Raw genomic sequence first — 15,079 nt, forward strand, 5'->3', positions numbered from 1 at the left:
TATCTGGTTGCACATAGACGCTGCATATGCAGGAAATGCATTTATATGTCCTGAATACCGTTATCTGATGAACGGTGTGGAAGTAAGTCCTAAGCAATTAATAAAACTGAAAATAACACACGGAGCTGTAGACTTCAATACTTTATTATGATGATAGATAGTTTAAGGGTCTCATACATTAGAACATCTGCTATTTGTATTATTATTATTATTATTATTATTATTATTATTATTATTATTATTATTATTATTATTATTATTACTGAGATGCAACTAGTTATCTGACATAAAACGAAACTTTATTTGAGTAAAAGAGATAGAAAAGGTCAATGCAGATTAGCGACACTTTCAGTATAGTTTACAAATGAATAAAAAATTATTCCAATTTCCCCCTCAATTTTAAACATCCTCAGTCCACATTAAACCGCAATATATGTACCACGTGGAGTGTACTTTTTGAGTTCAGTACCATCGTCCGAGTTCAGATCTTTGGGTTAATATATCATGTTAAATTTGATATTTTCAAATAAATTTAGAAGAAATATCATGTTTCATATTCAGTTCTTGATTCCTATTTTATAGTATGCAGATTCCATTTGTGTGAGTCCCCACAAATGGTTACAAGTACCTACAGGTTGTTCGGTATTATGGTAAGTAAAATTCTATTTAGTCTTCTTAAAATGTAAATTATTTTCTACGTTGATTAATCAATAAACCTAAACAGAAATGTGTTATCAAGTCATGTGTATTTAATATATTTGTAAAGAATAAACATTACCATCAACTTTTAGACTTGTAAACATTCAAGAGCAAACATTAAAGAGTCTAGAGAATGTATTTTCTATTCATGCATTATGTTTGTGGTTTAATTGTATTTACAAATACAGTAATGACTAAAAAGTGTTATAACTGTAATAAAATCAATCGCCCAATATAATTTATTAACATACCACGTTATGATAGTTGCAATGTTTATTAATTTAGAGAGGGATAGAGTTAATAGATTAGGATAACAGTATAGAACCGTAAATGGTCAATCAGAAATAGGTTACCAAGATAGCACATAGTATTCTGATTTCTGAAATAGACGCATAATATAGAATATTTTAAAAGTAGAATTTTTTTTTTTCACCGAAATTCTGCTTTGTCTTTTAGGTTACAAAATAGCAATAAACTTGTCGATTCTATTCCCGAGCCTGGTGAATATTTGCAATGTACACAGAATTCAGAAATGCCAAATTTTACGGTGAGATAATTTTATAATATTCTATGTAAATTTCTATGACTATTGTATTACTGTATTATTCTTTATTGTTTTAATTACCATTTTAATTTTAATGAGATATGAATGGTTAATGCCGTTACTATTATAATTATAAAGGAATATAATTTAGTATTAGAGCTCATGGTGGATGGCACAGTTAGCAAAGTGCACGGGGAAGTACCAGGCTCTATTTTGTCTACATTTTTATTTCGCATCACACACAGGGTTGATATTAATTAACTCTAATAGAACAGAAGTAAACATCAATATAATATATCCCATAATTTATTGTTAATACGAAGCATTACATTAAAATAACATTGAAATATTTTATCATAAGTTACAATATATATGTTTGTTGGGATTAACGGAGAATCTTGCATTCACAATAGATTTTTCATGGCAGCAGCAGCAGCAAAAATGGAAAAGGTGTTACCCCGTGGGGTAGCGAGGGAACATTATTATATGGTACATTGTTCTACATATGCACCACTTTCTCACTCCATTGTCAATTGTTATAATGTTTATAACTATTTAATGTTATAGGTTGATAGCGTATAAACGTTTAGTTTTTTAATTATCAGAATTGTTTTAATGTAGTTGGTGACATGTCAGTCTCTTTTAGTGCCTTATTAATTAACACAGTCACCGGTTTGATTTCCACTCGTTTACTTAATTATTTTTTCTAAAATTTTCTTTGCGTCTTACAACCTCTTCAATAGTCGTTGACTGTTCGTTATCAGAGCTGCCATCTTTCTGTTTGTTGTGTTTATGTATGTATGTTTGTATGTATGTATGTATGTATGTGCGTGTATATGCATGCATATATGCATACGTGTGAGTACGTTTGTATGTATGTATTCTGCAAATTCATGTGTTTGTGTGTTCTATATCTAGGGGAGGTACCACTGGTTTCATCACATATGATGTTATCTAACCACCTTCTAGCTCCCCTGTACACCCGAACCTTATCTTTCTAATCATATCCAGCCTCGTGGGTTAATCTAGAGTTACCGTGATACTTTGGTGGCTGGAGTTAGCTCTGTGCTGCATGCTCTCCTCTCAGATGTTGTATTAAGGCAACCTTTAAGTCTTGTGGTGCACGACTTACATTTCAGATGTTTATGAAGAGGTCATGGAGTTTCTCTAAAAGCTTATGTCCACCATGTTTGTAGATTTCTGGAGGGATAGCATCCCTGCCAGATGCTTTACCAGAAGAGATCTGTTTAATAGAGTTTACCCCTTCTAGGAAGTTTGGCTCCAGGGACAGTTCCGGTGTTTCAGTGTTCTGTGGAACAGATATTATCATTAGTGATTGTGGTGGAGAAAAAATCATCATTAGTGACTTAGGTGGAGACAAAATAAGAGTACACTGTACTCTTGAGGACCATACACCTTCTTAAGGCCATCATAAAAGGCTTTAGAATGCTTTCAGTTTGCGGCTTCTTGTAGTTCAGTAGCCTTGAAAAACCACCAAGCATCCTTCATCTGTTTCAAAGCACGTTGAAATTGTCTTCTGCGTTTTCCGAGGCATTCTCTTTTCCAGATGAGCTCTAGCTATTCTTTGTTAGAGCTGTGCATTTTATCTATCAATTGTAGGATGACTATGTTGTTATCATTGAACCAATCTTGATGTTTACGAACAGGACGTCCAAGAACCTCTACAGATGCAGAGTGCGTTGCAATCACGCAGAGCATTCCCAGATGATTCTATGTCATCATTGATATCAACTGTGTTGAGTGCAGTGTCCAACTTAATAGGGAGCTCAGCCTGTTTTTCAACAGTTTTCAAAGGCAGAACATTAAAGCGCTTAGGCACTGATTACTTTTGTAGTCTTCAGTATTTCAGATGGAACGCAGCTTTACTTCGGAGAAGAGAACGGTCAGATAGAGAGATCAGTGTTACATACCCCAGTGCCCCAATAATTACAGGTATAAACCTGAACTTGTAATATGAATTGAGTAAATGTAAATTTCTCAATAGGTCTCCGTAGGTATTTACTTTTTCACTGATCTTCAGCTTTATATTAACATCCACTGGGCAGGTGATTTCCACAATTGTACACAGTTTCTCTTCTCTGTCCCAAGTCATGATATAAGGTGCGTTGTGTTTATATTTTATAGAGGTTTTCACTAGGACACCCCACCAGTATTCCTTTTTATTATGAGTAGCTATGGCTTCCACCATACAGTGGGTTCTTATTTCTTTGTCCTCAGCGTTTTCATTTTGACGGATCTCGTTATACAGTGTCCTAGCTACAACATCATGTCTGATCGGTAGATAACACTCTGATGACACTTTTGGACAACTGCTTTTGATGTCGGTGAAATCTGCACAAAGTCTGCGTCGGTTGTCACATTTTACTGCTCTTCCTGCATCTCTGTCCTTCTATATGCTAGAAGACAAAATTAATTAAAATTCCAAATGACGCAGTCGTGGAGATTTTATTCCAAGAAATATTATTTCATTTTCTCTTAATGGTATTCTATCCACTCATGAACTTATGCTCCACATGATTATATCAAATATTCTAACCATTTTTGAACATTTTAAATATAAAATCTGTGAATTTGAAGAGGTTGTTGCTTAGCAAAGAATTTCATTAGAGAGAACGAAAGAATTCTTTTATTCTTTTACACGTTTCAGTCATTGGACTGCGGCCATGCTGGAGCACCACCTTAAGAATGGTAACAGAAAACTTACGTTCAGCTATGATAATGGAAAGTATTATACTTTGATTTTGAAATCTTACAATAGTGTCTAAAAAATCAAAAGGATTATGATGTTGGCAATTTTGATTTATTGCAACTGCTCTCTACCCGGTTTTTATGTTAGTAACTATAAAAAGTTGAATTACATGAACGATACTATCTTAACTATAGATAAAAATGGGTATATTCGATCTCCTTAATAGATTATTCAGGTCAAGTCAGGTGAGAGTCATGCGCCATTGCAGCGCGTCGCTGATTTCGCTGTTTGTCGGTATCTTAGCAGGTCCTCCCGGGCGATCTATCAAGCAGGGTCTCAAACAGTCCTCATCACTGTGAGATACATCATCGTCTGTGGTGACCATGTGGCATGTGGTCACCCAACACGAGCCGTCAACCCAGTCGGATCCTTAGTGAAGAGAACACGGTAAGTCAGGTCTGAATCCTGAATCATACAAGTAACAAGATGCATCCCAGTTTCTGAGTAAAGTCGTTCATTGGATACGAAATCCGGCCAATAGTAACCCTTAACCTTGGGAGGCGTCCTGATACCAATGGAATTCAAGCAGCTCTTAAGGGCCCTTGACAGTATCCGAGTCTGGCAAGTACAGAGCAGAACAAGAAAGACCAGAGGCGTAAAGAGCCGAACCCTTGTCCCCACCGCTGATATCGGCAGCACCAAACACCTTTATTTAATGACTCAAGAAATGCACCAGCTATTTTTAGTTTGAAATACGTAATCTGATCAATAAGTATCCAGACTGTCACCATAGTAACGAAGCTAAAGCACGCAGAACAAAGCCGCTTGGCACAGAGTTACCTTAAAAGCTGTTGTGCATGCGCACAAAGTTTTAACGTTCTACCTTACTACCACTATTTAAAATAGTACTTTGAAGGAACGTGTGTAGCGTGTGATCGTCGTATGGACCATAACAGAGTAAGCTGAGCAGTGAAGTTGCATCAAATTTTACGAAAAGTTTGGTGATACCTGTTCAGAGGCCTACGCAGAGTTTGCAAGAAGTTTTCATCGTTCTCGACGCAATCAAGGAACTGAAACCTGAGTGTCTTTTTGGTCAACTGAAAGCAACTTTGGCACAAACTTGGCAGACACGCGTCTCTTCCCTAAAGGCGAGTCTTCCAGAACGTTCGTAAATATCGACATTTTTTCTGCCATCTTGGAAACGTCTGAATCATTCGTACACTTGTGTGTGGCTTATACACTCCTCTCCATACACTTTCCGCAACCTTGAGTAAACCTTTCCTTCCATGCACTGCTGTAAACAGCGAAAGTGAGTTAGAACGTTAAAACTTAGTGCGCGTGCACAGCAGTGTTCATAGTCCATCTGTGTCAAGAGGCTTGTGCTTTAGGCTCATTACTATGGCAACATTCTGGATACTTATTGATCAGACCTGGGATCTTTAGGATCGTCACCAAAGATCACGATTTGAGGAAATGTATAAGAATTTGATGGACGAGTTTTCAGTTCAATGCATATCAAAACAAATTCATGTTCTACTAGCATATATTAGAATGTACTGTGGGGGAGCATGGCCTGGTGGTTAGGAATATACGGCAATTGTAATTGGGATATTTTTTTCATAAAATCCTCAAAATATTATAAGCCAAAAGCTCTGACCTCAGAGGAACTCATTTTCTTCTGTAATAAATCTAAATGCTAGAGAATATAGCGATGCCTTTTCCCTACGGTTAGACAAAAATATGATTATGATTTAATTATTCAGTTTTCTGTCTATATTTTCCTATTTAACTATTTTTATTCTGTTAACATTTCGCAGAAATATTCGCAGCCAAAAGTAAAAAATTAATAATTTTCAACAATTTTGAGTTTGCATTATTTGTAGTATACATAATATTATATTTTTCATTCATAAATACATTTCCACTAATACATACTGTGATATATTATCTTATTTAAATTATTTGTTTCTGTCGCATATTCAGTGAATTTGTGCAAATCAAATTTTACATACGGTTTGTTACATTGTTCCTTTTCCTGTCGGCCTTGAGGTTGCAAATTTCAAAATATTTTAGCTTAAACAGAACTCATTATCGATTTAGTATTACAGATACAGTAATTTTTAAATTTTGATTATAATCAGTGATCTTAGGTATATTATTAAAATTGTTCAAAGTTTATTTGCTTTTCTAATCGAATCAATAAATGTTATTTCTATTTCGACTAAATCCCAGTTTACATACCATTCCCTTCTGTATTTAAAGTGATTTGTATGACATATTTAAGACAGTTTCAGTTGGACAAGAAAGGAATTATGTTAGCAAGTAAAGAGAATGTTCTCTAATCTTAACATATATGTATTCATGTTTAGATACTTTTCCTAAACGTGTAAATTTAAAGGAAACGTATACATGCGAGCGTGCACACAAACACGTTCATATACACATATACACATATACACATATACACATATACACATATATGTAAGTATAAACGGGAAACAAATATATATTGATATAAGTATCAATGAAAGGGGAAAATACTTGTGTACTCCAAATTTACGCTAACAATTGCTTTATTATTTGTATTCCATATTATATTTGTATTTCAGATTATATTTCTAGAAATCATACTCTGCAAAAAAGGATTAGCCAGCAATATATACGTTTCTATAAATAAGAAACCACTTTAAAATAAAACTATGTTCAGAGATCTCTTTTTAATCATAAAATATTACTTATTTCTATATAATAATATCAGCTGCCAATGAACGCAGACTTTTCCAGGCGTCACCTAATTTCACGTCTAATAATTAGACAGTTTTTTTTACCAGATTTTCAATATAAACTCAAGGATTTTATTTGTTTTGAAGTTTATAAAAAATTACACTCCGATTATAACAGACGTTTCTGCAATTTATGCGCACAAACACGTACCTGTGTGTGCGTGTGTGTGTGTGTGTGTGTGATACGGAGAGAAAGAGAGAGAGATTGCTTGATAAAGAAGAAAATCGTAGCTCAATGTTCTTCCTGTATATTTTCATGTTTTAGAAATGGCAAATTCCTTGCGGACGTCCGTTCACTTCTCTGAAACTTTGGTTTGTTTTACGACTCATTGGAATTCGGCAACTTCAGAAAATCATCAGAAAGGTAAGTTTCAAATTGTTTACTGAAACCAATCTATTAACCGCATATGGCTGTGGGGACGATGCTCACCATCTTCACTAAAACATTTAACTGGTTCTAAATTGAGTTACTGCCATCCTAATAAGCATTTAATCTGAATGATCTGACGGACGGAAGAAATGTTTAATATATTCAGGAAACATTAAAAACGACAGGAGTATTACAATTAATATTGTTTATGGCAGATTAAATTAAAATTTGATTCAAAATAAAGAGGCTGGATCTATATCATTCTATGCATTGTACTCCTTGAAAACGGAAGCAACTTTGAAGAACACCACAGAAGAACCTTAAGTTAAGAAACAACAGCGTAGACGAATTACGAAACAACTGAAATCCGATAATGAACAATTCATAATGAACTGAGTAACGCAGTGAAAATATATTCTTAGTGGCCGACATTATAAATCAATGTAAAGAAATAAACATGCAATCAATAAATCTATTAAAAAGTTGAACTCAAATACTGTCACATCTTGTGCCTACCTAACAAAAGAGAAATGCTACAGGCTTGTTGACAAGATTCTGCATGCATGAATGAGTTCTAAACAATAACATAACTCAGAATTTAATCAACTAAAATTTTTCCAAAACATCTTTTCACAACAATCAACCATAAAAGCCAAGTTAGCCCCCACGCAAGACCACACATTCAAAAGTGAGACTCGGCAGAGACTATATGAAGGCAAGTTTAACTATAATGCATAGCAATCTGACGATGGTTTAGCATTTTGTATAAATAGATTCTCTATTTAATTTATATTATCCGCATAATTGCCTATACATATATATATATACAAAGTAGTGGCGTTTATTTCACAAGTGATCTAAATGATTAGATACGCTAGGTAAGTGCTGTAACGGATTACTAGGGTTCCAAGGTTATAGCCGAGACGGTAGTTATGGAGCCAGATTTCCGATGCGGTGGATATATGGTTGTTAAAGAGGACAAAAACATTAAGGCAAGGCAAGCATCTCAAGTTGTATACAACGTTATCATTGGAAAAAAATTCAGTTTTACAGCTGTTTCTGGGATATCACTGATATTCCGTCATCAGAGACAAATAGAAGAAATAGTGAAAATGAGAATGGTATATATTGAGATGACGACATAGTGGAAGGGAGTAAAAGAAAAATGGGATGGAAAGAAAAAAGAAAAAGGGGATGGAAAGAAAAAAGCATAGATGTTCATAGTTCAACTTTCCGACGTTATAGAAACAAGAGCATGAGTCCTTAGGTGCAATCCTGTGAAGATCCATGAGCGTAAGTCTTCAGGTGCAATCCTGCGGATACCAATGTGGGTTAAAGTCCTGATATAGCAGACATTCCAAGAAAAAAGACGCGAACATATCAACGTTCAATAACAGAATGGTAGCGGTGGTGGCTACTAAGTGGTAAAAGAAAAGAAAAGAAATAGAAATAGAGGTAGATAGAGTGAGGGGAGAATTTAGGATTATATGTGTATATATATATATATATATATACATATATATATATATATATATATATATATATATATATATATATATATATATATATATATATATATATATATATATATATATATATATATATATATATATATATATATATATATATATATATATATATATATAGGAGTGATGAGAAAAACAAAAGAAGGCACTCAACACATTTATTGTGAGTTACATGTATGGTTCAAAACAGTTTGTTTCAAATTCCTTGTACTCTGAGTTTCAAACGTTTCGCTAGTCTCTCGGTCATTGAGTCTGACTCAATGGCTGAACACTTGCATCACGCTCAAAACTCAGAGTACCAAGGATTCTGAATTAAACTTTTTGATCCATACATATGTGTCTGTGCATATCTATCTATCTTATCTATTTATCTATATATCTATAGCCTTATGTGATACTCGCAGACCTCGGATTTTGGACGTTATTCGTCCTCAGAGTGAGATAACCACAAGCTAGTGACGAAAGCTATCTCCACTTGCAAATATTATATATATTTTTTGGCGACACACAATCACTGATCTCGTATAGACAAAAACAACTTGTTTTAAATCTCTGGGCTGGAGATATACAGTAACAGTACCGGATAGTAATGGAAAAGATATTTTCCTGGGGCTAAAACAACAGTAACGTCGACTTTTACAAGACTACCACATTCTGTTGACATATAAACATTACTATCCGGTACTGTTACTGTATATCTATCGTTCAGAGATTGAAAACAAGTTATACATACATACATACATACATACATACATACATACATACATATGTATATATATATATATATATATAAATATATATATATATATATATATATATATATATAATTATTTAAAATTATAATACAGGGTATCAAGAGATACCACCACGCTGAAAAAATAGCAGTCAAATCCTGACTCTAAAACCACAATAAATGTCCGCATGGCACGATTAGCGAAGACGAAGACCAAATAAACAAGTAAAAATAAAGATAATTCCAAATCCTGGATTTCTGGCTTTGCATAAATAATAATGCTCTGCCTTCATCAGTGGAATATGCTCCAGTACATAAATACAAATACATGTATATAAACAGTATACTTACATATACGGACGTATACATACATATATATGCACGTATGCACACGACTAGCTTAAATAGCCCGCCTAAACAACCTTTCGTGTGATCCGGACAGAATATCAGCGCAGTAAATACACTGATAAAATTAATTTATATAAATAAGGATAAGATCGATATTTAAAATATTGATCTTATCAAGTGGTCAGCATGGGAATAAAAACCATCAAAGGTAATAATTATTTAAAATTATAATAATTCTGTCCGGATCACACGAAAGGTTGTTTAGGCGGGCTATTTAAGCTAGTCGTGTGCATACGTGCATATATATGTGTGTATACATTCGTATATGTAAGTATACTGTTTATATACATGTATTTGTATTTATGTACTGGAGTATATTTCACTGATGAAGGCAGAGCATTTATGCAAAGCCAGAAATCCAGGATTTGGAATTATCTTTATTTTTACTTGTTTATTTGGTCTTCGTCTTCGCTAATCGTGCCATGCGGACATTTATTGTGGTTTTAGAGTCAGGATTTGACTGCTATTTTTTCAGCGTGGTGGTATCTCTTGATACCCTGTATTATAATTTTAAATAATTATTACCTTTGATGGTTTTTATTCCCATGCTGACCACTTGATAAGATCAATATTTTAAATATCGATCTTATCCTTATTTATATAAATATATATATATATATATAAATATATATATATATATATATATATATATATATATATATATATATATATATATATATATATATATATATATATATATATATATATATATATATATATATATATATATACATATATATATATATATATATATATAACAGGAATGGCAACAAAAGAGAGAAAGAGACCTCGGTATTATGCAAATAGAGGAATTTATCTGTGTCACATATTTTACAGATATATATATATATATATATATATATATATATACATACATGCATACATACATATAGAAACTTGTTGGATAAAGCTGGCTCAGTGCAAGATGCGATATTAAGTAAATTACAAAAAGAAAACAAATCAAAGTTGAAGGTTTACTTTGTAATTCTACATTTCCATGTTATGAACCCTTCTTCAGGATATGTGGACATGCGAGTGATGGAAAATGATCGTTGCTTTGAAAATGTTGCGAAGTATGGTGACATGCGCAGACTTTTGTTGCTATAGCTACCAGTTTGCAACATGTCTGTCTCTTCTGTTATGTATAGCAGGTCTCAGTTTGTTGATAAGGATGACATGTTGATAGGCAAGGTCTCCACAATTCTCAGACTGCGTCTATTGCGTTGAGTCGTTTTGTATAAATACTATTGTTTTCCAGTTCTATATTTAAGAGATGAGGAATTATGTACATTGTTTACATTATTTACATTTGACGGATATTTGTCCTCATCTTGTTTGTTGTTAACACAACGTTTCGGCTGATATTCCCTCCAGCCTTCATCTCATTAAATCATTTGATTTTTTGTTTCATATTTGTTTCTTCTCAGGATATAAAATTGGCCCACATATTTAGGGAGTTGATAGATAAGGATGGAAGATTTGAACTAATTGGTGAGAATCTAATGTCACTTGTGTGTTTTCGCCTGAAGGTAAACAATTTTTTATTTATTCGCGCAGTTATTGTCTCGCTCTTTTGTAATACCAGCTTCATTAAATAGGAACAGAAAAAATGTTATAAATATTTGCTCGGAAATTCTTCAATAGATGACAAAACGAATACAATTTTAACCGCCAAAGAAATCGAGAGTAACAACGGATCATTTGTTTATGGGACTCATTACTGTGAATACACAGTCAAATTTATTGTAAAAATAATATTGCTCGATATGTATAGATGCAAATACATATTATACGTGTATGTGTGTATTATTTCTTTACTACCCACAAGGGGCTACACACAGAGGGGACAAACAAGGACAGACAAGTGGATTAAGTCGATTATACCGACCCCAGTGCGTAACTGGTACTTATTTAATCGACCCCGAAAGGATGAAAGGCAGAGTCGACCTCGGCGGAATTTGAACTCAGAACGTAGCGGTAGACGAAATACCGCTAAGCATTTCGCCCGGCGTGCTAACGTTTCTGCCAGCTCGCCGCCTTATACGTGTATGTGTGTATGTATACAGAATTCCTTTCCAGTCCCACCAGACACAAAGAAAGACTTTTTTAGGGTGAAGACCCTCCTAAGGGTGGCTCATAGCGTTTACTCCAGGATCGCTTTCTCTGAACATTTCGGAAGATAATCCATTTCTCATCACCTGTCACAATTTGCTTTAAAACAGGCGCGTTTTCATTCCGTTTATAAAGCGAATCACAGATGGAAATGCGATCCAAAAGGTTCTTCTCACTCAATTCATGTGGTACCCAAACATCGTAGCGATTTGTGTACCCAAGTTTTACCAGGTGCTCATGAAGGACGGATTTTGATAGGTTGAAGCTTTCTGCCAATTCTCGGGTTGTGCAATGTGGGTATGATGTTCTTGTCTGTCAGTTTGATGGACGCTGTCACTTGAAAACAGAGATCAATGCAAAAAAAAAAAAGATAATAGTTATCAACACTCTAGCTGTCCCAGTTCTACGTTACAGCTACAATATTCTTAACTGGACTCTAAATAAACTAATAAAAGTAGACTTGAAAACAAGAAGAATGACAAGATTTAGGGTGCACCATCCAAAATCTGACATAGAAAGGTTATATATACAATGTATAGAAAGTGATAGAGGCCTTATGCAACAAGAAAACTATTACAAAATAACCACCACAGGACTACCGAAATACCTACTTCAGAAGCAAGGAAAACTAATACAAATAGCCACAAAACACGTACAACACAAAAAATTGTTTTCAATCTTTAAGGAAGCTGACGTATACAAACAAGAAGTCATACTACCTAATAACTACGAAATAATAAGAAATCACAGCAAAAGCTGTAAAACATCTGAAAAATCCAAACAATGTATGAGAAGCTCAGGACTCAAATGACAGAGACTGAAGGATTTTTAATTGCTGCACAAGACCAGAGCCTTCCCGACAGAAATTACCAAAAACATATAATGAAAAGAAACATAACAAGTAACTGCAGAATATGTGGAGATGGACAAGAAACAATAAACCATATTGTCTCTACCGGTCCAGTCCTGGCTAAGAAGGAATATATTCCCAGACACGACAGAGCTGGGACCTATATACACTTGAAGCTATGCTAACACTATGGAATAACAACAGAAAAAAGATAGTATAGACACACGCCAGAAAAAGGTCACAGAAAATGAGAAAGCAACCATACTTTAGGATATGTCAATACACACAGACCGAGAATTAAAGCCAATAGGCCAGATATAGTTTTCAGAGATCATCAAGAAACATGCTTTCTAATAGAGGTATCAACACCAACAGATGGCGATGTTTCTCTTAAAGGAACGAATAAACTTTCAAAATACAAAAACCTGGAAATAGAACTCAAATGTGGAGTCTAAAAACAGAAACAATGTCTATCACAGTAGGTGCTTTAGGTATGATAAAAAATATTCCGATAAATACATTACAAAAACAACAGGACTTACAAGTATATATAACATACGGCAAATAGCAACTCTAGGCACCGCACACATCCTACATAAAACAATTTCAATACAGTAAAAAAAAGAGCATCACAACAGAGCACAGCACATATCCAAGGCACACAGAGCTGCGCTCGGTCATGCAGTGAAAGCAGGTGATACAAATAAGACTACTACTACTGGCGACAAAGGAAACTGGACACTTGACGAAATCCACTCACAGAGTATCCAAAATCCCAGGAAGCAGCAAGAAAAAATATTCAGAAAAAGATGGAAAGGATCTCTTTATTCTTCAGTCAATGAATAACGAAACAACTCCACTGAAGTAAAATGGTAAAGGCGAGAATTGCAAATACAGAATGAAATAATTGATGTACCGGAAATCGAAGGAGTTTTCTAATAATTCATTCCCAATAATTTACAAAGAATCCGTCGGTATAAAAAAAAAAACATCAATGATTCTTTGAACAAAGGAAAGAGTTCAAGACCGAACTAAAAGGATTCTGTAAACAACTCGATGAAGATAAACATATTTATTTCCTTCCTTTTAGTACAAGCTCTAACAAAAAGTTTGTATTCAGAACACAGTATTCAGAACATTACCTTTAATATTTCTTGCTTCAAAGCATTGGCACCATTTAATAAGGACATAGATTTAATCAGGTACCTGCCAAATGTACGTTGAAGCCTGTAGCCTAGCGACAGAGTGTTGCAATCACCATCACAACATCGCGGTTCCAATTCCAGCATCGGATACTGAATTGTCTTATTGACACTTCATTTCAAGTTACTCCATTCCGTTCAATGTTATTTGGTAAAATGCTATGGCAACAGGGTAACCGGCCCTTCATTATTCTTATAAATTATTATTACTACGTAGCATTTATTATCTGTTTATTGAGCTATATCTGCTTATTATTGTATTTATTACAGGGGAGTAATGAAATCAATGAAGAGTTAATCAAATCGATTACCCTGACCAGAGAAATTCACATAGGATGTTCCAAAATTGATGATAATGTGTTCCTTCGATTTGTTGTTCATGCATATCAGGCGACCATTGAAGACATAAATTATTCCTATAAACTCATCGCAAAACTTGCTGATCAAGTGTTACATTCGCAACCAAAGCCTCGCACACAAACCTCTAAGGACTGCCTTAAATGTATGATATCTATATTTCATTAGTTAATATCATAATCTGAAAACATATTCAATATTTCGAAGACTATTCCTTTGTACATATAAGTATATCTATGTATATTTTGAGACTGAACGACTGCGTAATAATGCACGGTATGCTAAGCTAGTTCGTCCGACCATTATACTATCAGAAGCATGAAACTTATTGCCGCTTACATTTAAAACTTGTGATTATTAAACCAAATCCTGTCTGTCACCAAACTGATTACTTATTTTGTTAAAAAAAAAAAAGAAACCACTATAAACACACAAACACACACACACACACACACACACACACACACACACACACACTCTTACAAATATGTATGTATATATATATATATATATATATATATATATATATATATATATATATATATATTAATCACTTTTTATTTTCTCTCTCTGCTTATTTCTGTATTCCTTTCGGTTGAAGAGCGTAGGCTCGAAACGTAAAAGACTTTCTCAACTTCCCGGACATTAAACTAATACATCTGTTTGTTGTTTACACACCCGTCTTCATCTTTTTTTTTTGTTTTTCTTTTGTAAATTCCAACTATATATATATATATATATATATATATATATATATATATATATATATATATATATATATATAT

General features: G+C 33.8%; 1 protein-coding gene across 1 annotated transcript in view; it reads left to right on the top strand.

Annotated features, from left to right (window-relative positions):
• Nucleotides 1-14,678, top strand: part of LOC106872852 (aromatic-L-amino-acid decarboxylase) — a 37,567-nt gene extending 22,889 nt beyond the window's left edge. Inside the window, exons 8-13 of the mRNA XM_014919987.3 lie at nucleotides 1-82; nucleotides 583-650; nucleotides 1,156-1,246; nucleotides 7,002-7,100; nucleotides 11,201-11,302; nucleotides 14,208-14,678. The exon at nucleotides 1-82 is cut by the window's left edge and continues 13 nt beyond it. Coding sequence (XP_014775473.1) covers nucleotides 1-82; nucleotides 583-650; nucleotides 1,156-1,246; nucleotides 7,002-7,100; nucleotides 11,201-11,302; nucleotides 14,208-14,462 — 697 coding nt within the window. The 3' untranslated portion in view covers nucleotides 14,463-14,678. The remainder of the gene's footprint in view (nucleotides 83-582; nucleotides 651-1,155; nucleotides 1,247-7,001; nucleotides 7,101-11,200; nucleotides 11,303-14,207) is intronic.
• Nucleotides 14,679-15,079: the final 401 nt, after the last annotated feature.

The sequence above is a fragment of the Octopus bimaculoides genome, chromosome 3, assembly GCF_046866305.1.
Source record: "Octopus bimaculoides isolate indiv1 chromosome 3, ASM4686630v1, whole genome shotgun sequence".
NCBI lineage: Eukaryota > Metazoa > Mollusca > Cephalopoda > Octopoda > Octopodidae > Octopus > Octopus bimaculoides.